Source organism: Gigantopelta aegis, chromosome 1, assembly GCF_016097555.1.
Source record: "Gigantopelta aegis isolate Gae_Host chromosome 1, Gae_host_genome, whole genome shotgun sequence".
Taxonomy (NCBI): domain Eukaryota; kingdom Metazoa; phylum Mollusca; class Gastropoda; order Neomphalida; family Peltospiridae; genus Gigantopelta; species Gigantopelta aegis.
The window spans coordinates 45,896,621-45,923,096 of record NC_054699.1 but is presented as its reverse complement, the minus strand read 5'-3'; the positions used below and the strand labels follow the sequence as shown (position 1 = coordinate 45,923,096).

At 37.2% G+C, this 26,476-nt stretch overlaps 2 protein-coding genes across 6 annotated transcripts in view; both read right to left on the bottom strand.

The window, feature by feature from the left end:
- LOC121375907 (zinc metalloproteinase nas-14-like) overlaps positions 1 to 11,198 on the bottom strand; it is a 29,614-nt gene extending 18,416 nt beyond the window's left edge. For 3 of the 4 annotated variants that reach the window (XM_041503612.1, XM_041503619.1, XM_041503627.1), the window contains exons 1-4: positions 2,959 to 4,822; positions 1,986 to 2,189; positions 1,354 to 1,489; positions 563 to 685 (exon numbers count right to left, since the gene is read on the bottom strand). In XM_041503612.1, coding sequence (XP_041359546.1) covers positions 563 to 685; positions 1,354 to 1,489; positions 1,986 to 2,189; positions 2,959 to 4,689 — 2,194 coding nt within the window. In that variant the 5' untranslated portion in view covers positions 4,690 to 4,822. Of the gene's footprint in view, positions 1 to 562; positions 686 to 1,353; positions 1,490 to 1,985; positions 2,190 to 2,958; positions 4,823 to 6,023; positions 6,176 to 6,540; positions 6,644 to 8,136; positions 8,330 to 10,851 lie in introns of those variants that run through there. The other variant, XM_041503636.1, reaches the window with a different exon arrangement.
- A 7,444-nt stretch (positions 11,199 to 18,642) lies between these two features.
- Positions 18,643 to 26,476, bottom strand: part of LOC121375896 (calpain-5-like) — a 46,735-nt gene continuing 38,901 nt past the window's right edge. For both annotated transcript variants that reach the window (XM_041503591.1, XM_041503600.1), the window contains 2 exons: positions 22,979 to 23,109; positions 18,643 to 21,692 (listed from right to left, as the gene is read on the bottom strand). In XM_041503591.1, coding sequence (XP_041359525.1) covers positions 21,498 to 21,692; positions 22,979 to 23,109 — 326 coding nt within the window. In that variant the 3' untranslated portion in view covers positions 18,643 to 21,497. The remainder of the gene's footprint in view (positions 21,693 to 22,978; positions 23,110 to 26,476) is intronic.

Here is a 26,476-nt window from a genome sequence, read left to right as displayed (position 1 = left end):
TTGTTTTATTTTGTGGGGTTTTGTTTTTGTTTTTGTTTGTTTATTTTGTTTGTTTGTTTGTTTGGTTTTTGGGGGTTTTTTTTTTTTTTGGGGGGGGGGGGGTGTTAGTAGGGGAGTAATAGATATACAGCAGTTGCAATACTTCCTGTAGAAAGAAGACATGAAAAGAATGTTTAAAAACACCTGAACTACATTATTTCAACTGATGGCTACTGGACTATGTATAAACTGACAATGTTTAATTAGATGTACCAGTAGTATGCTAGACTCAAACTGTGGATTACGATACACACGTGTTATTATTTCATTCAGATAGTTCATTATAGCTCAGGCACGGCGGAGCAGGGGAGAGGGTTCTAGCAGATCAGAGATTAATGTTACTTGTAGAATGCGGGAATTTGCATTTCAGAACATCTATTTTGCAACATTTTATTGCGTAGCATACCTCCGAACCCCTTAGAAACTTTGCTACGCGCCCTCAATCTCAGTCAGCCCCTCCCTTCCCAATGCCTACGTGCTTTTACAGTGCCTGTAGCTGACAGTTGATGAGCAAGAAACCTACTATCTGTCGTGTCCTCGTCACTTGCACCCTCTTGACAGTTTTTAGTTCCGTCCCGGCAAACACACTTGCAGTTTTGGTCTACGAATCCACCATCATTGCAGCGAACATTCTTTGGACAAAGCGCTGTGTGAAAAAACACAAGAGAGAAATAAATAAACAGTTATATAATTCCTGGCCATATCATAGTTAACTGGAATTAGGGGGAAATGACGGAGACATGAGTTTGCCTCAATGTTTTTCATCATTCAGCTAACAATATTAGTCGTAATCCATATAAAAATGCGTAGTGATTTCGTTAGGAACGCTGTATAGCTGTTTGGCAGTAATGCTAATATGAATGATCAAGACACACCCGAATGTACAATATCCGTTTCATACCTCGATCTTTGCTATTTGAAAACAAAATGGTGGCCATCTTGAAATAAAAAAATGGCTATCCTGAACCTGATTTTAAAAACAAAATCTTGGTAAGAGTCAAATTTACAAGGTTTAAACATTGTTTCCAAGATTGTATCAAAATTTTCACAAGCCTCATTTTTCTAACATTTCCTTTTGCACTACACATATTATCAACCTGGTGCAATTAACCCTTTTAAACCACAGACGAATCCAGGGGCACCATGGAACCCGTCATCCCTTTTGTCTGGCTTTTAATTTTGTTTTTCATTGGGTATGCCTTTCTTTGAGTTGGTCCATGTTCCCTTTTCTTCCTTAGCCCTCTCTCACCAAAAACAGAATCAAAAACAAATATTGGATCCGCCCCTGTGAACATAAGATTACAAGCTTCTTACCCTCACACTGATACATGATGTTGACGGCCTTGACGTCACTAAAGGCGAGTTCCTTCTGGTAGACTCTGCCGATGGATTCTTCCTTACTAGGGTCTTTGGCACGAATAGTCTGCGACTTTCCGTCATAGGCGAACGCCTGCAAGAAAATGATGTTTTAATGATCCACATTTGATTTATCTGTCAACACAACTGGACTTCAAGTATAATGCTTTAATGCAGAAGAAGAAGAAGAAGAAGATGATGAAGAAAAAGAAGAAGAAGAAGAAGAAAGAAGACGAAGAAGATGAAGAAGAAGAAGTTGGTGATGACGACGACGACGTGCTCAAAGAGTTAGATGGTTATTTTGGTAAGGAAGGTTTGACAAGCCTACTTTAAGTTAATAGTGGTCCTGATTCCAAAATTAGTAGGCTTGTTGCTCACACTTTAGACAGAATTACCATTTTGGCCACTTTTTGTTGCCAAATTTGGCCAAAATCAGCTAATTATAAGGACAGTCTATAATTTGTGAGAAAAGAATACTTCAACGCAAATTTCTAAGTTGACGCCGCCGCAATCGGAAAAAGAATATCTATATCTCGCCTTTTTACTTGACAAAGTTGAGACTAAAACGTTTAAACTATGTTTTCACTTACCGTAATCCCATAATGCATCACTGATGAATATTCATAATCGACATTGTCTTGGTCCACCTTGTTCCGGTTGTACTTGTTGAACCAAACGCGCATGTGCGGCGCCACGTTCTGGTAGAGGATGTCGATGTAGTTGTCACGGTTCGGTAGCTGATGTTCGTGAACCAGGCCAATGGCGTGGCCGATCTCGTGAAGGTACAGACCTCTCTGAAATTATCAACACACGTTCAAGTTCAGAGAAAAAACCCACCTCTAGTGTCTTCTATTCCTGCCATGTCTATATTGTGGTTTAGAAACCAGGTCACCGTTAGAAGACACACGAGCCAAGAAAACACGTCCTGCGTGATTTCGCGATGTAAAAATACATGCTTGTAAATACATGTAATTACATTAATGAATTAATTTATTATTTAATTAATAAATGTATTTATTTATTTATTTATTTATTTATTCATTCATTCATTCATTCAATTAAATTAAATTCAATATTTATGTATTAATTATTTTAATTAATTAATTTTATTTCATTTTATTTTATGTTTTAATTAATTAATTAATTGTATTAATTAATTTAATTTAATTTTAATTTAATTTAATTTAAGTTGATTTTAGTTTATGTAATAATTAATTTATTTATTTATTTCAATTATATATTTGTTTATTTAGTTTTCATTCATTCCAACATGCCAGAATTACCAAATGTGTAACATCCAATAACTGATGATTAACAAATCAATATGTTCTAAACAAAACAAACTTTAACTCATCCATTCATTTAAATTGTATTCAACTGCTTAATCAACAAGACGTGTATATGTCTGTGGTACTGTTTTTCTGTTATTTTTGTTTGTAGGGTATTTAAATATTTTGTTGATTATTGCTGTTTCTTTAGTTTTTCGCATCAGCCACTTTAACCCATCCAAACTAAACAGAAGTAACTCTTATTCTCAACTGACTAAAGTTGAACGGCACTCACGAATCTACATCCGGGCGCCTCAAGGTTTAGAACCTGCACACCACCAACCATCCCGATCTGAGAGTTGCATCTGAAATCAGATATATGTAGAGATATAACCACGAGTTGTGTATTTAGTCTGAAATCAGATATATGTACAGATATAATCACCACGAGTTGTGTATTTAGTCTGAAATCAGATATATGTAGAGATATAACCACCACGAGTTGTGTATTTAGTCTGAAATCAGATATATGTAGCAATATAACTACGAGTTGTGTAGTTAGTCTGAAATCAGATATATGTAGAGATATAACCACCACGAGTTGTGTATTTAGTTTGATATCAGATATATGTAGAGATATAACCACCACGAGTTGTGTATTTAGTCTGAAATCAGATATATGTAGAGATATAACCACAACGAGTTGTGTATTTAGTCTGAAATCAGATATATGTAGAGATATAACCACCACGAGTTGTGTATTTAGTCTGAAATCAGATATATGTAGACATACAACCACCACGAGTTGTGTATTTAGTCTGAAATCAGATATATATAGAGATATAGCCACGAGTTGTGTAGTTAGTCTGAAATCAGATATATGTAGAGATATAACCACGAGTTGTGTATTTAGTCTGAAATCAGATATATGTACAGATATAACCACCACGAGTTGTGTATTTAGTCCGAAATCAGATATATGTACAGATATGATCACCACGAGTTGTGTATTTAGTCTGAAATCAGATATATGTAGAGATACAACCACCACGAGTTGTGTATTTAGTCTGAAATCAGATATATGTACAGATATAACCACCACGAGTTGTGTATTTAGTCCGAAATCAGATATATGTACAGATATGATCACCACGAGTTGTGTATTTAGTCTGAAATCAGATATATGTAGAGATATAACCACCACGAGTTGTGTATTTAGTCTGAAATCAGATATATGTAGAGATATAACCACGAGTTGTGTAGTTAGTCTGAAATCAGATATATGTAGAGATATAACCACCACGAGTTGTGTATTTAGTCTGAAATAAGATATATGTACAGATATAACCACCACGAGTTGTGTATTTCTTCTGAAATCAGATATATGTAGAGATATAACCACGAGTTGTGTATTTAGTCTGAAATCAGATATATGTAGAGATACAACCACAACGAGTTGTGTATTTAGTCTGAAATCAGATATATGTAGAGATACAACCACCACGAGTTGTGTATTTAGTCTGAAATCAGATATATGTAGAGATACAACCACCACGAGTTGTGTATTTAGTCTGAAATCAGATATATGTAGAGATATAACCACGAGTTGTGTAGTTAGTCTGAAATCAGATATATGTAGAGATATAACCACGAGTTGTGTATTTCGTCTGAAATCAGATATATGTATTGATATAACCACAACGGGTTGTGTATTTCGTCTAAAATCATATGCATTTAAAGTGTGTATACGCACCCCCCCACCCCCCACCCTCCTCGCTGTAAAGTTAAAGTATGTATACGCACCCCTCTCCAATGTAAAGTTAAACTGTGTATACGCACCCCTCTCCAATGTAAAGTTAAACTGTGTACACGCACCCCTCCACTGTAAACTTAAACTGTGTATACGCACCCCTCTCCACTGTAAACTTAAACTGTGTATACGCACCCTCTCCACTGTAAAGTTAAACTGTGTATACGCACCCCTCTCCATTGTAAAGTTAAACTGTGTATACGCACCCCTCTCCATTCTGGAACCTGATGAGGTTTCTGTCAGCGCTGGTGGCCTGTCGGAATTTCAGACACGTGTAGCGCTCCCACTCCACCATCGCCTGCTTTATCATAAAGCGTTCCTTTCGGTCTGCAATATAGAGAATAATACATGAGTGGTCGTTAGATACCATTTATGATACGAGTTGTTTTAAAGTGTATCTGACGAGTTGTGAGATAAATGATATCTATCTATCTATTTCTTACATATCATTAAAAACCAGGGTTTAAGCACATTTTAACATCTTTATCGACTAATAGATATTTACAACCCTTTGCACTTGAAGCTGCCTTACGCGTCACAGACACGTGATTGCCAGGTTAATTATACGTCACAGTGTAATCGATTTTCATCGTGCTGGGTTTTTTTATTGCACGCATGGCAGTGGTGACCTGGTCATCACCTAGGAGCAGCCAGTCGTACGTCTTGAAATTGTTAACACCTGTGCATGTGTAAACAAGTATGTGTTATCAAAAATAGCACATGATGTTCTCACCAACGGGTGTGTATGAAAATAATAATAATAATAATAATAATAATAATAATAATAATAATTGTAATAATAATAAACAGAGCCACAAGCTATCATGTCGGATTCCGGGCTATAACAGCTGTATATTTCTCACACGTTATTTAATTATAGCAGTATTTTATAATCAAAGTTTAAAGTTTGTTTTGGTTTGTTTAACGACACCACTAGAACACATTGACGAATTAATCATGAGCTATTGGATGTCAAACATTTGGTAATTCTGACACATAGTCATCAGAGGAAACCCGCTACATTTTTTTCTAATGCAGCAAGGGATATTTTATATGCACTCTCCCACAGACAAGAAAGCACATACCACAGCCTTTGTCCAGTTGTGGTGCAATGATTGGAACAAGAAAAAGCCCAACCAGGTGAATGGATCCACCGAGGTGGTTCGATCCTGCGACACAAGCACCTCAAGCGAGCACTCAACCGACTGAGCTAAACCCCGGCCCCCACCCCCACCCCCACGCATAACCACACCCATAAACTCGTGTAGACTATGTGCTCTAATAGTATAAGTTATACCTCCGCTTCGGGGCGGGACATAGCCCAATGGTACAGCGCTCAGCAGATGCGCGATCGCTCTAGGATAGATCCCCGTCGGTGGGCCCATTGGGCTATTTCTCGTTCCAGCCAATGCACGTAAGTTCTATCCTGCCTGTGGGAAGGTGCACATAAAAGATCCCTTGCTACTAATGGAAAAGAGGTAGCGGGTTTCCTCTCTAAGACTATAATATGGGAAAATGTCAAAGTAAATGAAGCAGCTGGGTTTACTCACCGAAATGACCTGTAGCAAACTGATACACAATTTCTCCTTTGGTCCAGCGCAGACGAGAATCACGGAGAACTTTTCGTTTCTTTCGACCTTTGTTCCTGGGTCGGTGTTTGCTTTTTAACTCAACTCCACTTGTAATGTTTATGTTGAGGTCGCTAGAACGAAGCAATAAAACAAAATAAGTTAATAATATAAATGATGTAATGTAATATACGTTACCTGCAGTTTCCATCCCAACACGACTATAGGTCAAGTAACAACTTCGGGGCCGTATCAAGCTGGGGTGGGATGACCCCCAACAATATACGAAATGTGTCCTTTTTTATCGACCTGGATAAACCTATATCACTGTGCTCTAATTACTTTGAATTATATACTAACCAAATAGCTCTGAAGTGGGACACACACACACACACACACACACACATACACACATACACACACACACACACACACAACACCACACATCTTAAGTTTTCTTTGATAAAAATTATTAGAAAACAATAAAAACTTCGCCTACCTTGACGGGAACTCGTACAGCCCCAGAAACTGTTCCTCTGTCAACACCATGTCCAGTTCAGCCAAGATCTTTCCTCCTGGAGACATCATCTTATTGGCAGCAACTGCAACAACGACATCACAAGTTATAGCACGTACGTTTTACGGACCCCCCCCCCCCCCTCCACACACACACACGTGTCAAATATATTGGTAAAGATTGGTTCATATAAAATATGTAACATTTCGTGATTTCCGCAGAGTAACGACGATTTTCCCGATGGTTTGATGTAGTTGAGGAAAGTTAAAATGATTTCTGCATATGGACTGCGACTTGGTGCAGATTTTATAGTAACCAAGATTGACCGCGCCATTTGTTTAAAAACAAAACACAGATTTTGCACGTTTACTCTTCGTTTAACCACAACAAACCTAGATTGCTCACACAGGTCAGCAATAAGCAAGGGTGGATACAGGGGTGCATGGGTGAGCAATCCCTGTTTTGACAGATACTGTATTTTTTTGTCGACCCGTCGGTGGACCCATTGGGCTATTTCTCGCTCCAGCCAGTGCACCATGACTGGTATATCAAAGGCCGTGGTATATGCTATCCTGTCTGTGGGATGGTGCATATAAAATACCCCTTGCTGTTAATCGAAAAGAGTAGCCCGTGAAGTGGCGACAGCGAGTTTTCTCTCTCAATATCTGTGTGGTCAATAATCATATGTCCGACGCCATATAACAGTAAATAAAATGTGTTGAGTGCGTCGTTAAATAAAACATTTCCTTTCCTCCTTCTTTGTCGATGTATTTGTCTAAAATGTAGGATCATATCTTTCGGCATTGTGCACATCGCGCACCAAACATTTCACACACCCTTGTCAAATCCCTGTGTCTGCCTCTGGCTAGCGATCTTACTACTGACAGGGTAGCTTATATTAAAACATTTCACACACCCTTGTCAAATCCCTGTGTCTGCCTCTGGCTAGCGATCTTACTACTGACAGGGTAGCTTATATTAAAACATTTCACACACCCTTGTCAAATCCCTGTGTCTGCCTCTGGCTAGCGATCTTACTACTGACAGGGTAGCTTATATTAAAACCAATGATAAACAAGCCACGAAGTACTGGTTGGAAGCCAGTGCATCACGACTGGTATATCAAAGGCCGTGGTATGTGATATCTAGTCTGTGGGATGGTGCATATAAAAGATCCCCTGCTATTAATATAAAAAATGTAGCGTGTTTCTTATCTAAAACTATATGTCTATAACACCAAATATTTGACATCCAATAGCTGATGATGATGGTCAGAGAGAGACAGAGAGAGACGCAGAGCAGAGAGAGAGAGAGAGAGAGAGAGAGAGAGAGAGAGGGGGGGGGGGGGGGGGGGTAGTGGTCTTACACCTACCCATTGAGTTATTAAAACTCGCTCTGAGTGGGAGCCGGTACAGAACTGCGAACGCTGTACCTACCAGCCTTATGTCCAATTGCTTAACCACGACACCACCGAGGCCGGTATTCTGCAATATATATATTGTTCGACCACAAATAGGGGAAATAGGGAGGGGGACCTTCCTCTTGAGCCCCCGCCGGAATCCGCGCCTGCTATCTTACCATCTATGCCACCCAGCGCGTTTGTGATGAGTTGATCTATCGTCAAGTTGGTGTACTTGTCCAGAGATTTGAACCCCAGTTTCGGGTCCGGGAAAAGTTTCTTCGTTGCCGATTCGGGTTTCTTCGGCGAAGCTCGGGGGTAATGAGGCGGCGATTCCGGTGCACTGTTGACGAGGCACGCGTACAGGAAAACCTGAAACGTGAGAATAGCGAATTGCACTTTTACTTCAAGGTCAAACCGCCAGTCACTTGTCGGGTTATATTCATTCCTTCATTCATTCATTTTATTTATTTATTTATTTATTTATTTATTTATTTATTCATTCATTTATTTATTCCCTCCTTCCTTCCTTCCTTCATTCAGTCAGTCAGTCACTAATTCAGTCAGCCATTCCGTTATTCATTCATTCATTCATTCATTTTGATTCATTCATTTTATTTATTTACTTCGTTAGTTAGTTAGTTAGATAGGGTTTTTAAATTTTGTACTTATTTATTTATATATTTATATATTTAGTTCCTTAGTTCCTTCGTTGGTTGGTTGGTTGGTTGGTTAGCATTTATTTAGCTTTTGATTTATTTATTTATTTAGTTAGTTAAATTAATTTTATTTAGTTTGTTATTTAAATTAATTTCAATGAGTTTGTTTCTTGCTTCATTGTTAGTTTTATATTGATTTACATGTATTTACTTGTTTTAAAATGCACTTTTCATTTCGGTTCTATCCACTTTTGGTTTTATACCCTTTGGAGAAAACTGGATTTTATTTAAAATTTTAAATATTTCATTATCTAGTCTATGATAGTTTTATACACTGCAGCTTTGTCCGCTGTTTTTGTTTAATTCTTGAATTTTAATATATTATGATTACTATCTACTGGTTTCTTTACGTTTCTTTACGTTTCTTTACGTTTCTTTGACACCCACTAGTCAATACGCTTTTCTTGACGTTTGTGCTAGAATCGTTCTAAATATTCACTGATTTAAATGTATTTATTTATTTATTTATTTATTTATTTACATTAATGTTAAAAAATACAAAGTAATAAATTATTTACGTGTACGTTTCATTTTGTCATTCAATTTGGCAATCTCCATATATTTGTCAAAACAAACAGATGTTATATACCTCCTATTCCATTACAGTAAATAGTTATAAAAAATAATAATTTTTAAAATCCAGAAAGGAAAACATGATGACAAAAACTAAGTCCAAAATCATAGCTGCCCGAAAAACTAATTTTAATGTTTAACAAATTCACAAAGTCTTGGTGTTTGTTTTCTCACAATATATAGCTTTTCATCACTTGCATTACTTCACATTCTGTGTCCCTTTCCCCCAAAAAAATCACTGGTTAAGAGAAATTATTAAAACTAGATATTAAATAACTACGTTAGTTTGCTTAACCAATGGTTAAGAGAAATGATCAAACCAGATATTAAATGACCTAAAAAAAAAAATTGAAAACATATATTGAACCTTGCCTTAGAACAGCATAATCAAATACATTTTTTTTAATATAAAGATTCATTTTACTATGAGGCTAACCCAGGATTAACTTAACCCTGCTTTGAACAATTTGGCACTTAAATACATCAACTGTTGATTTGCTTTCTATTCATGGTCATAGGATATTTTACTGTAGTCTGAAGTATATACATCAACTGTTGATTTGCCTTCTAATCATGGCCATGAGATATTTTACTGTAGTCTGAAGTAAATACATCAACTGTTGATTTGCCTTCTAATCATGGTCATGAGATATTTTACTGTAGTCTGAAGTATATACATCAACTGTTGATTTGCCTTCTAATCATGGCCATGAGATCTTTTTTGTACTAAGCTCGTCTGAAGTGCAAGAGAGCGTAGGATCGTTTCACCTCGTCGATTAGACGAGTTTTTTCCAACCGAAGCAATACGATACGGATTTTATATTGAACGCAGTGGTATATGTGGCCCTAATATGTGGGAAAGTGCATCTAAAGGATTGTTAGCTGCTATTCGGTAGTTTTTCACTAGTCAGGCTTTATTCGGAAATAATGATATTCAAATTATAACTTTTGTAGGATATCTTAAAGAGACTATCCCGAGTTTGTTGCCATTTTAAAATCTTTTCTTAAATACAATTTTATTTATACTGTTATTACTACAGTATTCATATTTACATTAATTCTTATTTGCCTGATGCGCGGTCTGTCTAGGATCGATCATCGTCAGTGGACCCATTGGGATATTTCTCGTTCCAGCCAGTGCACCACAACTGGTATATCAAAGGCCGAGGTATGTGCTATCATGTCTGTGGGATGATGCATATAAAAGAGACCTTGCTACTAATGTTAAAATGTAGCGTGTTTTCTCTCTAAGACTATATGTCAAAATTAACAAATGTTTGACATCCCATAGCCGATCATTAACAAATCAATGTGCTCTAGTGGTATCGTTAAACAAGACAAACTTCTTAATTCTTCTTTATATGAATATAATAAAAAAAAAATGTCTTAAGAGTCCCTTAATATACCATTAGTTTACTTCTAACTAAATATACTTTGGGTTTAATAATAAATAGCATTAATAAATAATTATCTGAATATTGTGTTGTTAATTTTGTTTCTTATATAACTTGAACGTTATTATCATGTAGACATCATAAGCAGATTTTAAACTCTCAAAAGCTAAGAATGATAAACCATTAACAAATGAACTACACAACTTACCTGTAATAAATAAGTTAGTTTAAAATCCATTTTCCTCGTATCTATCGTCAAATGTTGAACACCGTTTAGACTCGTACTATATTAGCCGAGACACTGAAGTGCTACTCCCCAAACAACTCATTATAAAGTAACTCATAGGAAATTTGTCATACCAACTTGACTGATTTGCCGCGGAAACAACCCTTGGAATATGACACTCTGGTCGCGTTCGGTAGTCAAAACTGTTTTTAGGACGTACCGGGGTTCAGTAAGCTGACTAATATCGTCATCAATGACTGTTTTGTGGATGTCTTGCGGTAACCGATTTTAGTGAAAATTGGAGAAAATACGACATTGCGCAAGCCCCCTCAGATGTTTACAAAGATTTATGGTCGAGGCCCAGACAACTGTGATTTTGTTTTTAACATGCTTTCATTCACTCGTGCGCAAACACACATACGCGAGCACGCAAACACACACACACACACACACACACACACACACACACACAAACGCACCATTAGTTAATTTTCGCTAGCGAAATTCCAAAACTTTTATTTTGTTTAACGACTAGAGGGGGGAGGCAATTGTATATCTCTAGTGAAAGTTCAGTATTATATTCGTTTTTACTAATTTAAATGTCTCTTTCTACTATACGTCTTAATATTTATTTTTTCAACAAGTAATTTATCTTAGGATTGCTACCTTAGATTTCTTTGTTTACATAATTTTTATCAAATATTTTGAATAAAGCAACAACTCAAAAACCGCGTCTGTCTCCTGCAAATAAAGCGCATTCCAAACTCGGAGTCTCATAATGTGCAACCCTCGAACATCGCGACGGCAATCAGCAGCGCCGACGAAGAAAGCTGTTGCAAAATAGATTTTGATCATTATTTGTACACAATTGCCGTCGCAAGATGATCTGAATTCCGAGGACTGGATGTGAGCGCGTTACCAGCCTTGGTGGCGCAGTGGTTAAGCCATTGGACTACAGGCTGGTAGGTACAGGGTTCGCAGCCCGGTTCCGGCTCCAACCCTGAGCGAGTCCTTAAGGGCTCAATGGGTAGGTGTAGGCCACTACACCCTCCCTCTTCTCTCTCACTAACCACTAACCAACTAACAACTAACCCACTGTCCTGGACAGACAGCCCAGATAGCTGAGATATGTGTGTGTGTGTGTGTGTGTGTGTGCCCAGACAGCGTGCTTGAACCTTAACTGGATATAAGCACGAAAATAAGTTGAAATGAGTGAGCGCGTTCAAGATGTAAAGAAAGAAAGACATGTTTTATTTAACGACGCACTCAACACATTTTATTTACGGCTATATGGCGTCAGACATATGGTTAAGGACCACACAGATTTTGATAGGAAACCCGCTGTCGCCACTACATGAGCTACTCTTTCCGATTAGCAGCAAGGGATCTCTTATTTGCTCTTTTCACAGGCAGGATAGTACAAACCATGGCTTTTGTTGAACCAGTTATGGATCACTTGTCGGTGCAAGTGGTTTACACCTACCTATTGAGCCTTGCGGAGCACTCACTCAGGGTTTGGAGTCGGTATTTGGATTAAAAATTCGTTCAAGATGTAGTCGACCGTTCCCAAAATCACTAAGTCCAAATTGTTTTCATCACGGACACTTAAAGAACAGTTGAATAAGGTTGATTTGGAAGAACCTTTTATTAAGGAGGCTATCCTTAGGTTTTGGTCCTACAAGACCAGGGTTTCTTCCAGATGGTAAAATGGGTATGGCGCCGTACCCAATTTTTTATTTTTTATTTTATTTAAAAAAAAAAAAAAATGTTTTAGTTAACCTTTTGACAGATTTAATTATTCTTATCATTATTGTATGATTTTCTTAACCCTAACCCTAAACGTAACCCATTTTCTTTCTAGGGGAGGGTCCCCATATCCCCTGTTGACTGTGGTTGCATTTAATTCCATAGCGTCACACCACAAAATTTCTTTTTCTGGCAGAAACACTGAACACTTTTGTTTGCCCCCCCCCCCCCCCCCCCCCCCCCCAAACACACCGCCTTCTTATAGCTGCTTATTATGTTTTATATACATGTATAAAGTTAAAGTTTGTTTAGTTTAACGACACCACTAGAACACATTGATTTATTAACCATCGGCTATTGGATGTCAAACATTTGGTCGAGATACTACAAAGCATTACGATGTGCAGAAATGAATTGGTGATTGAGATATTCATATTATATGACGAGAATGTAAGTGAATTGTAATGGTTTTCTAATTAAAATGATTTTATTTCCTGAAATCTTTTAAAACTCAGGAAAGTACCTTTAACTGAAACATGTTTGAACTGCAAATGTGAAATTCCAGGGCCCCGTTCCACGAAGCGATCTTAGCCCTAAGATCACCGTAACTGCACAGCTAACATATGCACTTAAGGTGATCTTAGTGCTAAGATCGCTTTGTGGAACGGGGCCCAGGGCAGTACTTAGCTAAAAATAACAAGAGTCTGAGTCAAAGTTCGAGGTGCACCGAACATTTGATAGAACAGTTAATACCACAAATTCTGTGATTGGTGATAAATGTGAGTGTGTTGGTTGTAAAAAAAACGTTTCATCTGGGCAAAATATGTATGCAATTTTATTCCATTTACTACCACTGTGTCAAGTAACCTTTGTATTTGAAACATGTTTGGGGTACCTGTAAAAAAAGTGCTAAATTTGTGTGCGGAACTAGGGTAGTCATAGACGCTACCCGTTATCTCTGAAATGAGCAGCTTGACCCCCAATTTTGTCTCATTCATTTTAAGGGCGAGGGGTGGTGTATATGTCGATTGATACGCAGCAGGTAGGAGTTTTAGCCACATGCGTTACTGTTGTCGTCTATGGGATTTGATTTGGTGGTATATATCCAAAAGGGATATTTTAAACCATAATAAAATACTTTTTGGTATTTGTCTAGGGTGAAAGACTAGGTGCTCCCTATCACTGTCCAATCCATGCTAGGTAGACTCTTAGCCGCTTTTACCGAACCCATACCATTTTAATTATGGGTAAGTAGTATATTCTGTTAATATTAGTTTGTTTTAATATTATATTAAAAATAACTGGAAAATACAAAAAAAAAAAAAACGAATTATGAAAGTATGGCCTTCGATTGATAAGCAAGCATAGGCGTACGGGCTCCCATTTTCTAAGGGGGGGGGGGGGGGGGGGTTATTTAGTCATATTAGCATTACTACCAAACAGCTATATAGGGTTGCAAACGAATCACTATGCATGTTTTTTTTACATGGATGACAACTAATTTTGAGTGTAGAATGATGGAAATACATGGTAAAAAAAAAAAGTCTCAGGTTAGCACATTTTGTCCGAATATCCGTGTCATTTTTGCCCGAATTTGACGTTTTGCGCCAGCATTAGGGGAGCACCCCCCCCCCCTCCCTCCCCACACACATACACACACCACCCCACTCCGTACGCTTATGTAAGTAAGTGGTTGATATAGTTTTTACGAGTCAGGGTTGTTATAGAAAAAAATTTAGTTACAAGTTGGCCCGTTTAACGTGCAATACGTATCATTTGAAATGAAGAGTTCCCTCCCCTTTCACACCAATAGTCTTCATTTCATATTCCTGAAATTTCGTCATAATAAAATAAATTATATCATTAACAAGTGGTCATTGAGGACAGTTTGTATTTGTTGACTTGTGAATATTGTGCAATGAAAGCTGTTAATGGTATTAAGTGGTTACATCCCCTTGCAGTAATTTCATTCATATCATTGGTCCTGAATCACAGTCGTCAATGGATGACTCGTGCCCATCTTTCCGCTACGTCACGACATCCGCGTACGAGTCGTGTGGCTATTGGTCAACTACGTAAACACACAAGTCCGGCTGTCCTCGGCGACCAAACTCGGTGTGTATTTCAGTTCATATTCACCTAGCGTGAACTAGTTCAGATGAACAATCACAACTGACCCATTTGTGGTTTAGGTAAAAATACGTTTTTATTCTTGTCTTACAGTGTAGCCATGAACAATGCCGTTTAATACAACTCCATATAAGGAGATAATTAAAATCATAACTATTAAACACGTACCGAGACCATTCAAATAATACGTAACACTTGGCTGGGGTGGGTTTGGGGGTGGGGTGGGCTGTGGATGTACAAAACGTTATGTGGCGTTTATAGTGGGTAGGGGTGTGTTGAACAGCGTTACGTAATGCAGTTTTGTTATTCCACTATACTTTGTAGGTGGGCCGGAGTGTAGCACAATGGTAAACCACTCGTCTGATGTGCGGTCGGTATGGGATCGATTCCCGCCAGTGGGCCCATTGGGCTATTTCTCGTTCCAGCCAGTGCACCACTAGTGGCATATCAAAGGCCGTAGTATGTAGTATCCTGTCTGTGGGATGGTGCATATAAAAGATCCCTTGCAACTAATGGAAACATGTTGAACATCCAATAGGCGATGATTAATAAATCAATGTGTTTTAGTAGTTTTGTTAAACAAAAACAAACTTTATTCTATGTAGGTAGTTATAAAAACACAGTAAGAATTGGGGGACTAGCTTCCATACACGCAGGTACGCAGCTGCGTACCACCTGAGATTACAAATATTTTTTAAAGTAAAATATATGATGTAAATGCGTGTATGTGTATGCGTCTTATTCCATCGCCGAAAAAGTCTGCGTACCACGTGAAAATCCCAAGTTAGGCCCCTGAGAATTACACATAGAGCTGAAAGCCATAATGGCGGATTTCTACAAGCTTGGTGAAAGATTGCCTTTGCCAGGATGGCGGTGGGGATTGGGTGGGGTATGAGTGTACGGTTTAGCATTGCGGAGTGATACAAGGGGAGGGAGCGTCTCAAGTTTGACCAAAAAAAGCGTTACGTAATATATGAAGGACCCTATAATAAACACTGCGCGTCTTGATACAAACAAAGAAGTACATGCAGCCGTCATAATCACAAATATAAATCGTAAACACGGCAGTGATTATAAAGTATTGCACGGACGTAGTTGATATCTTGAAGATGTTTTAGACGGCATTTCTCGGTTTCTCTCCAATTCAACCAATCGGATATCAGCATTTCGATCGTCTTAATCGTGAAGACCTACCAATTAGCCGTCATAATAACAAGTCACGTGGCCAAAATTACTTCGACACAATTGGCATGACATCATCGCCAATAGCTGTATGAATGACGTCTGTTGAGGCCCATTTTGTAATAAACGACCAATTTTGTAATATGTACCCATTTTGTAATAAAAAACGACCCATTTTGTAATAAGTACCCATTTTGTAATAAAAAACGACCCATTCTGTAATAAACATAGGTACCCATTTTGTAATAAAATCGGACCCATTTTGTAATAAAAAATAGGTACCCATTTTGTAATAAAAAAAATGTCCATTCTGTAATAAAGGCTTAAAACGTCAGAATACGACATAGATGTTAAATATATACAAATTGAAATAATTTTAAACTTTGTGTTTAGATTTTTTTCAGTGGTTGGGAGTTCGTCAGGGGTACGAATATGTCTTAAGGTTGATTCTGTAAGTGAACCTACTCAGTTTTTCCGTTCATCCATTACTCCAGACCGCTCGCTTGAGGTGCTTGTGTCGCAGGATCGAACTTCTGTAGACACACAAATTGGGTTTTTTGTCTGTTCCAACCAGTACCCTAAAACTGGTATACTAAAAGCCCTGGTATGTACTATCCTGACTATGGAAAAGTGCATATAAAATACCCATCGTGTGGTATTATCTATCATGATCGGGGCGGGATCTAGCTTAATCGGTTGAACGTTCGCCTGGGGGACTTGGGTAACAGGATAGAACCTTCTCGGTGAACACGTCAATTGGGCTTTTTGCCGTTCCAACCACCTCCCCCCCCCCCCCCCATTACGCCACGACTGTTACATTATAATCTAAGTGTAGATATGTGTAAGAGAAAGTAACCTACATTTATGTGTTGTAAAAGCCGTAGCAGCTGATTAAAAATAGTGGATTTAATCGACAACTACTTAAGCTGAAATACACTTAAACTAGTATCCGTCAAAAGTGATTTCCCACTGACACTCCCTCCCCACACACCCCAGCTGCCCTACCCCATCCCCCACCCACCACGAGAAAGTGAACAATACACATAAAACACATGTGATCATTCAGCCGATGGTTGTGGAAGTTAATTCTACAATTATTGTGTACAGGTACTGTCCATTAACCGATTTACCGCTTACACTGTACTTTAATTTGTCGCCTGACTATGTGCTCATATGCGGTCTTGAATGCATATATATATATATATATATATATATATATATATATATATATATATATATATATATATATCCACACCTGCCTTTCTTATTCTTATTCTTCTTTTGTTATGGTTACCGGCAATATTAGGTATATATATATATATATATATATATATATATATATATATATATATATATATATATATATATATTTTCTTTCTAAACTTCTATGTACATTTGCTAATAATCCCATAAATATGAACATTTTAAATATATACAGTGTAATAATATTACAGAATAACCAAGTTAACATGTTTACAATGACGACGAATCCTAAAACAAATGAAAAGAAATAATCAAGTACAAAGAAATTAGGTTTCAATATTTTTTTGTCTTTCATCCTGGTGTGCTCGCGTTTTCAAAAGAAACCGTCCTTCAATCAACATGTTCAGAAAGGAACATCAAAATATTATGTTTTCAACTTGCTGCTTTAGCGGCTACTTTATCAAAGGATCTGAAAAAAGAAAATTGATGTGTAATCTATAGTACGAATAAACAACATTTAGTTAAAAGTAAACTGATGCAAATTAAGGAGAATTCAAGGGCTGGGGTACAAAAATGTGCAGCTTACATATGCATTCATTGGATTGTGTATATGTATTCATTCACCTTTGTATTATTTTAGCTAGGATCCAAATTTTCATCCATACGGAGAGTATAATCAATGCACGACAAAATAATCATCTCCTGTTTTAAATGTATATGTGTTTCAATTCAATTATTTTATTGCTTTAAGCTGTAAGCTTATCAGCACAGCATATATACACAGTATGTATAAACGCACAAGAGAATTCAATTATTATATTCATCAATTACACGCTTTTGGTTTTCATGTTAGGTAATAATACAATGAAATATATAAACTAAATGTTACCTACATGCATAAAAGTATTACATTCACAAACAGTATAAAAGAAAAGTCACAACTAGTATGCTTTTAGACAAGAGAGTGCCTTAACTTATAATTTTTATGCCAAACTAATATACTTATCAATATTAATTAAATCTTTAATGTATGCTTCTTTAACATCACAAAGTATTTTAATCAGCTGTTGCTGTTCCGATAATTATGATACAGACTACCCACACAAGCTACTATTTTTGATACACAGCTGTAGAACATACTTGGTTCTTCATACCCCAACCGAATAGCACTGGTTGGAACAAGAAAACAATGTATATTTAGGGGGTTAGCGTTAGAAATTTCGTATCCCAGGCGAATCATCGACCATCGAAATAAATCTAAACACAAAGTTTAATATTATTTCACTTTGTATATATTAAACAAAGGCCTATACCTATGTTGTAATCTGTTTTAAGCCTTTATTACAGAATGGGCATTTTTTTATTACAAAATGGGCACCTATTTATTATTACAAAATGGGTCCGATTTTATTACAAAATGGGTACCTACGTTTAATACAGAATGGGTCGTTTTTTATTACAAAATGGGTACATATTACAAAATGGGTCGTTTTTTATTACAAAATGGGTACATATTACAAAATGGGTCGTTTATTACAAAATGGGCCTCAACAGACGTCAAAACAACTGGTGCAAACACGCAATGACGCTTGCCCGCCCATATCAAGTATTGAACATTTGAAATGCCGTCTAAATCGGTTAGATGGCTTAAGACGTTTTTTCACAAATATGAACGGGCTCCGTTTCGCTCCACCCCTTCTTATTTCTGAAGAAACGTCTTAATGCCTTATAACCTATACGAAGATGTACTTGTCGAAACTTATCCATGGTTGATGTGTAAAACTGTAGCAGCGACTGAGTCCAGACACACGCCCGTTCGTTGTTTTAAGTAAAACATGTGTTTAGGGTGTGTCAAAAAACGTTTTAGAATTTAAATGTTTTTATAAATATGGTTATCAAAACGTGTTTTAGTGTGAGCGTTTTAAACCTAAAACCGGTTTATATTCATTAGATTTTGCTATCAAATTGCTTTATCATTTTAAAACATGTTTTAACGTTAAAACACCTTTATAAATATGGGACGGTTCGAATATTTCTAGTTCCAACCAGTGCACCACGACTGGTGTATAAAATCTAAACGACAAAAACCGTAATACTTGGTCGGGTCTGGATTTTTTGCACAATGCAGAGTCGAATGGGCATTTAGCAATATAGTGGTTCATTCAATGAATCTCATTAATCACTGAGACTCATGATATACAAGCGATCTTTCATTATGTAGTATCCCACATACAGGATAGCACATACTACGGCCTTTGATATACCAGTCGTGATGTACTGGCTGGAACGACAAATAGCCCAATGGGCCAGCCGATAGGGATCAATCCTAGGCCGATCGCTAATCAAGCGAGAGCTTTACCACTAGGCAATGTTCCGCCCTCCCCCCCCCCCCCCCCCCCACCCATAACAAAATTAATGGCAATGAATGAACTCGAACCTGGTGTGTCACAGGCAGCACATACGAAATGTTAAACGATATGAGTACAAGAAAACAGAATGAACAGAGAAACACTTTCTGACAAGCTAATCAGTTCTGAATAGTTACAAGTAAAAACGCTTTAGGACATTGAATGGTATGAAAAAGATAGTACAACATGATAACCAGTACTGAATATTTAGAAGTAAAAACACTATAGGATATCTGGAAGTATAAACGCTTTAGGACATTGAATAGTATAAAAAGATAGTACAGCATGATAACCAGTACTGAATATTTACAAGTAAAAACGCTTTATGACATTGAATAGTATAAAAAGATAGTACATCGTGATAACCAGTACTGGATATTTAGAAGTAAAAACGTATTATGGCATTGAATAGTATAAAAAGATAGTACAGCATTATAACCAGTACTGAATATCTAGAAATAAAAACGCTTTAGGACATTGATTGGTATAAACAGATAGTAAAGCATGATAACCAGTAATGAATATCTAGAAGTAAAAACGCTTTATGACATTGAATAGTATAAAAGATAGTACAGCATGATAACCAGTACTGAATATTTATAAGTAAAAACGTTTTTTGACATTGAATAGTATAAACAGATAGTACAGCATGGTACCCAGTACTGGATATTTACAGGAAAAAATGCTTTAGGGCATTGACTAATACACAAGGATAGTACAGCATAATAACCAGTACTGAATATTTAGAAGCAAAAACGCTTTAGGACATTGAATAGTATAAAAAGATAGTACATCATGATAACCAGTAATGAATATCTAGAAGTGAAAACGCTTTAGGACATTGAATAGTATAAAAAGATAGTACAGCATGATAACCAGTACTGAATATTTACAAGTAAAAACGCTTTAGGACATTGAATAGTATAAAAAGATAATACAGTGTGATAACCAGTACTGAATATTTAGAAGTAAAAACGCTTTAGGACATTGAATAGTATAACACACTTTCAATCTCAGAACGTTTATGAATATATTCGCAGTGTAACACGCAGGTCCGTGGCCAGCTGGCATCATTTGTGACATTCATGTTTAAGGGGGCATATGTAATCAAGGCACACACACAATAGCTAATGTCCAGCAGATTCTTTTCTTTTTCTTCTTTTTTTTTCTTTTTTTCGGGGGGGGGGGGGGGGGGGGTGGACAAACTTTTCAGGGGAACGTCCCCCATGTCCCCTGGCAACAGGCCTGGTAAACACACTTTGAGCGACAAACTACTGAACGAATTCGATGTGAGTACACTTTGAGTCAGATATATTTCACACACACACTTTGTGTATTTATAACCAACATGGCTTCACACTAATAACAATAATAAGGTGTGATACATTTTGAGCAAAATGTCGCCGAATATATCCGAGCACAGTCTTACACAAACAGTGTATTTCAAATGTGAAACGCGTTGAGCCAGAAGTTATCTTTACTGAATACGTTTGACCACTGTTTTACCCAAATAAGCAGATTTGAAATATGAAACATTTTGAGCCGAAGTGCAGTGAACAGATTCGCACACAGTTTCACACTATCTCCAGATTAATGTGTGAAAAGCATTGATCCAGATGTCTTTTAATTTATTCGAACAGTTATAAACTAACTACAGATGTGAAACGTGAGCAATTCTGAGCCACAATTCGCCGAAACGATTTGAATGCAGTTCCACATCTCAAGCTGGATATGTAAAAAGCATTGACCCAGATGCTACTGAAAATATATTCGAACAGTTTCACACTAACTGCAAATTTGAAATGTGAAACATTTTGAGTCAGAAGATACGAATACAGTTTCATGCTGAAGTCCAGATTAGGAGTGTGAAACGCGTTGAACCAGAGTTTCACACTAGTCCTGATTAGTAGTGTGAAATACGATGAACCAGAGTTTCACACTAAGTCGAGATTAGGAGTTTTACACTAAATCCAGATTAGGAGTGTGAAACACGTTGAGCCAGATGAATCCAGTTCTTTCAGTCTTGTCGTCGTCTCCTTTGATGGTCAGGTCGTAACGTCTGATAATGTTTCCGCCCGTGTATTCGTGAGCCTTCGACATCGGCAGCGTCACAGACCCAAGCATGGCATCCCTTAGAAGATTGGTTTCCCACACCTAGATAAATGACAAAACACAACTGTACGAAATGCAGAGACTATTCTGAGTTTCCTTTCATTGTAATAATATTTATGTTTCCCACTAACAGTCTTTTAGATGACTAAAATTGCATATTACAAATATTTTCGTTTCGAATATCAGTGTCCATATAAACAATATGTTTGTTGTCCTAATATTTGTAGTAGACCAACCAGATTTTAAATTATAATATTAAATTTCTTACGTAATAATAATAATAATATTAATATTAATAATAATAATAATAATAATATATGTATTTTGATGTAATATGCAAAACATTATATCTTAATGTAAAGTAAAATATTAGCATACAACCTTTATTATAATGTAACATAAAAAGAATATAAATGTAACAAAGCAACCAAAATGACATTGTATTTTAAAGCAACAAGCAAACTATTTGCAGTAATATCTGCATGCCTGTGCACACCACATGCAGATATTCCGCAAAAAGCTGATAATGCATAAACCAAGACAGTTATGTCAGCAATATCATTTCAATATTAATTAATTGAATTATAATTTAATTTTAAAAACGATTATTTTTGTTCGATCTCTAGCTAATTAGAATTCTATAAAGACCAGAAACCTTTGGGGGGTACTAACCGTCGCCCGCTACCGATCCTGATCGGGCTGCTTGTGCTCCCTTGCACATGCCAGCACGGCCGACCCACTCTCCGACTTTCCCCAGACCCTTACCTCCCCTGGACGGTTTGTCCTGAATGTACACTTAAAGATCTATGACCTGGCCTGACCTAGGAGGAACTAAAATTAATATTTTATGTAAAATATTACAAGTATTCCTGAATTTGTAGTACGAGAAACATATTTTTACATCCCCCTTAAAATACTTAAAGAGGATGTATAGTGCTTCAATATATTTGTTTTCCATGGACAGGTACCTGTATCTCTATGTCTTCGTTCGGCTTTGTTAAATATATTTGTTTCCCATGGACATGTACCTGTATCTCTCTGTCTTCGTTCGGCTTTGTTTAATATATTTGTTTTCCATGGACATGTACCTGTATCTCTCTGTCTTCGTTCGGCTTTGTTTAATATATTTGTTTCCCATGGACATGTACCTGTATCTCTATGTCTTCGTTCGGCTTTGTTTAATATATTTGTTTCCCATGGACATGTACCTGTATCTCTATGTCTTCGTTCGGCTTTGTTAAATATATTTGTTTCCCATGGACATGTACCTGTATCTCTATGTCTTCGTTCGGCTTTGTTAAATATATTTGTTTTCCATGGACATGTACCTGTATCTCTATGTCTTCGTTCGGCTTTTTCCGGTAGAATGTTGCTCTGTGGTTCCATTTTTCCGACAGCTTAACAGCTGGAGTCCTGATCTCTTTCTTCTCACAGAGAATAATACAATACATTTCCAGATCTGAAACAGACAATAATACAATAGATTTCCAGATCTGAAACAGACAATAATACAATACATTTCCAGATCTGAAACAGACAATAATACAATAGATTTCCAGATCTGAAACAGACAACAATACAATACATTTTCAGATCTGAAACAGACAATATTACAATAGATTTCTAGATCTGAAACAGACAATAATACAACATATATCTAGATCTGAAACAAACAATAATACAATGCATTTCTAGATTTGAAACAGACAACAATACAATACAGTTCTAGATCTGAAACAGACAATAATATAATACATTTCTAGATCTGAAACAGACAATAATACAATGTTCTAGATTTGAAACAGACAATAATGCAATACATTTCTAGATCTGAAACAGACAATAATACAATACATTTCTAGATCTGAAACAGACAATAATACAATATATTTCGAGATCTGAAACAGAGATGTGGAAATGTATTATATGATTGTCTGCTTCAGATCTGGAAAGTTAATGTATTGTAATACAGTATTATTCTCTAATTTGTATAAAATATTACTCCATCATCCACATAGAAAATCCGTAATTTAGGCTCTGTATTCCAAGTAGATTTTAAGAAATGGTCATTTTGCTAACCGTGGTAGTTGTTAAATTTAGCTCGAAAATGGTTATTATTATTTTGTGCTATAGTCTAGTCCTATTATGTCGATAAATAATGTACACAGAGGCATAAAATGTTCTATGAGACTAAGAAGATCATGAAGGTCTGCTATATATATATAGCATACTTGTAGTTTACAGTAGTTAAACTGATTGCCTAGAGACAACTGAACAATCATTAAAATGGCATTTTATCTTATTAGCAGCCATTTTAAGACACTAAAACACTGTCTTACATTCATTACACGCATTTAACCTTTTTTTCGCTGTCAAGTGCACCTGAATTTCTGTATAAAATATAAATATTACAACTATGTGATGATTAATTATGGAACAACATCCTTCTGAAATCTGAAAAGAAAATCGTTTTGGGACCATTTTCAATGAAAAACCTCAATGTGAATATACATTAAAAATCCTGAAAATTATCTAATTTTATAGCTAATTGTATGAAGTTTATGTGTGTTATTCCGACAATAATGCATTAATTTCTCATTGTTAAAACAGATGCCAATTTAAATATATTTGATATGTATCTAAATTAAGTTTAAGATTTATTATGAAATGTTTACGGGGATGAACGATATCCGTCAGTAACACAGTAAGCACCTCGTATGTTTATTCATTAACAGATTTATAATGCTTTTCAAGAATGTATATGTTGCAATGCATTAATTATTTAAAAGCTATTTGGTTTTCTGTTACAATTACCAGTCTCCATGGCGTCGTGGTTAGGCCATCGGACATAAGGCTGGTAAGTATATGTTCGCAGCCCGGTACCGGCTCCCACCCAGAGCGAGCTTTAACGACTCAATGGGTAGGTGGTAGACCACAACACCCTCTTCTCTATCACTATCTACTAACCACTAACAACTAACCCACTGTCCTGGTCAGACAGCCCGGATAGCTGAAGTGTGTGCCCAGGACAGCGTGTTTGAACCTTAATTGGATATAAACACGAAAATAATTTGAAATGAATGGATTTTACAATTAAAAATTGATAATAACTATTATATTAACCAGTATTTTTCCTTATGTCGTTATGGCAAGGGAGATAACTCACGACAAGGAAGGAAATGTTTTATTTAACGACGCACTCAACACATTTTATTTACGGTTATATGGCGTCAGACATATGGTTAAGGACCCACTGAGCCTTGCGGAGCACTCACTCAGGGTTTGGAGTCGGTATTTGGATTAAAAATCCCATGCCTCGACTGGGATCCGAACCCAGTACCTACCAGCCTGTAGACCGATGGCCTAACCACGACGCCACCGAGGCCGGTCTAACTCACGACAAGTTCACTACAATGAACATTTTTGATATAGCAGATGATGATAACTAGTTTAACGTGCCCATATACAAATTAGGGTTTCGAACCCGCCCATCCCGAGTCAGACCTCCGAAAAGATCGGTGGCCTGACTCGGGATGGGGGGGGGGGGGGGGGGGGGGGGAGAGTTGAAAATGGGCAGAATTTTGAAAATAACAATTAGTAAACAAATTAATAGAATAAATTTAAAAAAAAGAAAGAAAAAAGTTACATAAAAAGAATTGACTGCTCGGCCGAATATTTATATAATTTGGAGCATTTCAGAAGGACAGTCCAAAATTAAATGAGAGAATGATTTAATAATATTTAAAAAAAGAAAGTAATTTCGACATCAAATTTTGAACGCAGATCTAAAAGTTTAAAGTCCGATCGATATGTCCACGTGAGTGGCTTCGTTAAGGCCGTTTGGGTGCACAGCTTATAGCGACGAGATGGGTTGCATCCCGTCAAGAAAACCCCTAGATTGACAGTCATTAGACGTTGAAGGTGTAGTGCTGTGCTGAAATACAGATCTTGAGAAGTCCGATCCGTCTGAACGAGAGAGAGTATCAGACTAGGGTATAATCTAGTTGTCATGGGTTGGTATAGTGGTGCGGACGGGCCCGACTCCGGACGATACGAGATGGTATCACTATAAAGCAAAGTAAAGTCTAGAAAAGAGTAGTAGGGGCCGACCCCACTTCCTATTTCTTCTTAAAGTGGGGCGATCAATCTTCCAGTGCTGCTAGGACAGGCTCGGACATGTAGAGACTAAACGCGAACAACCGTGGCGTTCTGCAGAATGGCCGTCATACGAGTCACGAAAAAACAAGTCGACATACTCAGCCGGAGAAATGACGTGGAGGCAAGGAATCTCGCTAAAAAAGAATCCAACCTGGTGGTGCAGGCTGTCGAAACGAGAAGCGTTCCAGCGTTCAATCAATTCCAGTGGCCGCATACATCCCAGTAGAAAACTTCATTTCGCTGACAAAAATAACGAAATGAAGGATCCTCAAGTCGAGCACACGAAAGCATGTGCAGTGTGCACAAGCGAAACAAACACGTCTTACCGCGTCGAGCTCCAGACTGGGAATGGATATAGCAGAAGGACAAGCATTGTAACGACGTCTGATTGTACATATATGTAAATAATAATTGTAGTGTTGATGCAGTCTACCTACAAATGGCATAAGAATGTCGTGTCCTGGGAGTGGCAGTCTTCCTACAGATGGTGTAAGGATGTCGTGTCCTGGGAGTGGCAGTCTTCCTACAGATGGTGTAAGGACGTCGTGTCCTGGGAGTGGCAGTCTTCCTACAGACGGTGTAACGACGTCGAGTCCTGGGAGTGGCAGTCTTCCTATAGACGATGTAAGGGTGTAGTGTCCTGGGAGTGACAGTCTTCCTACAGACGG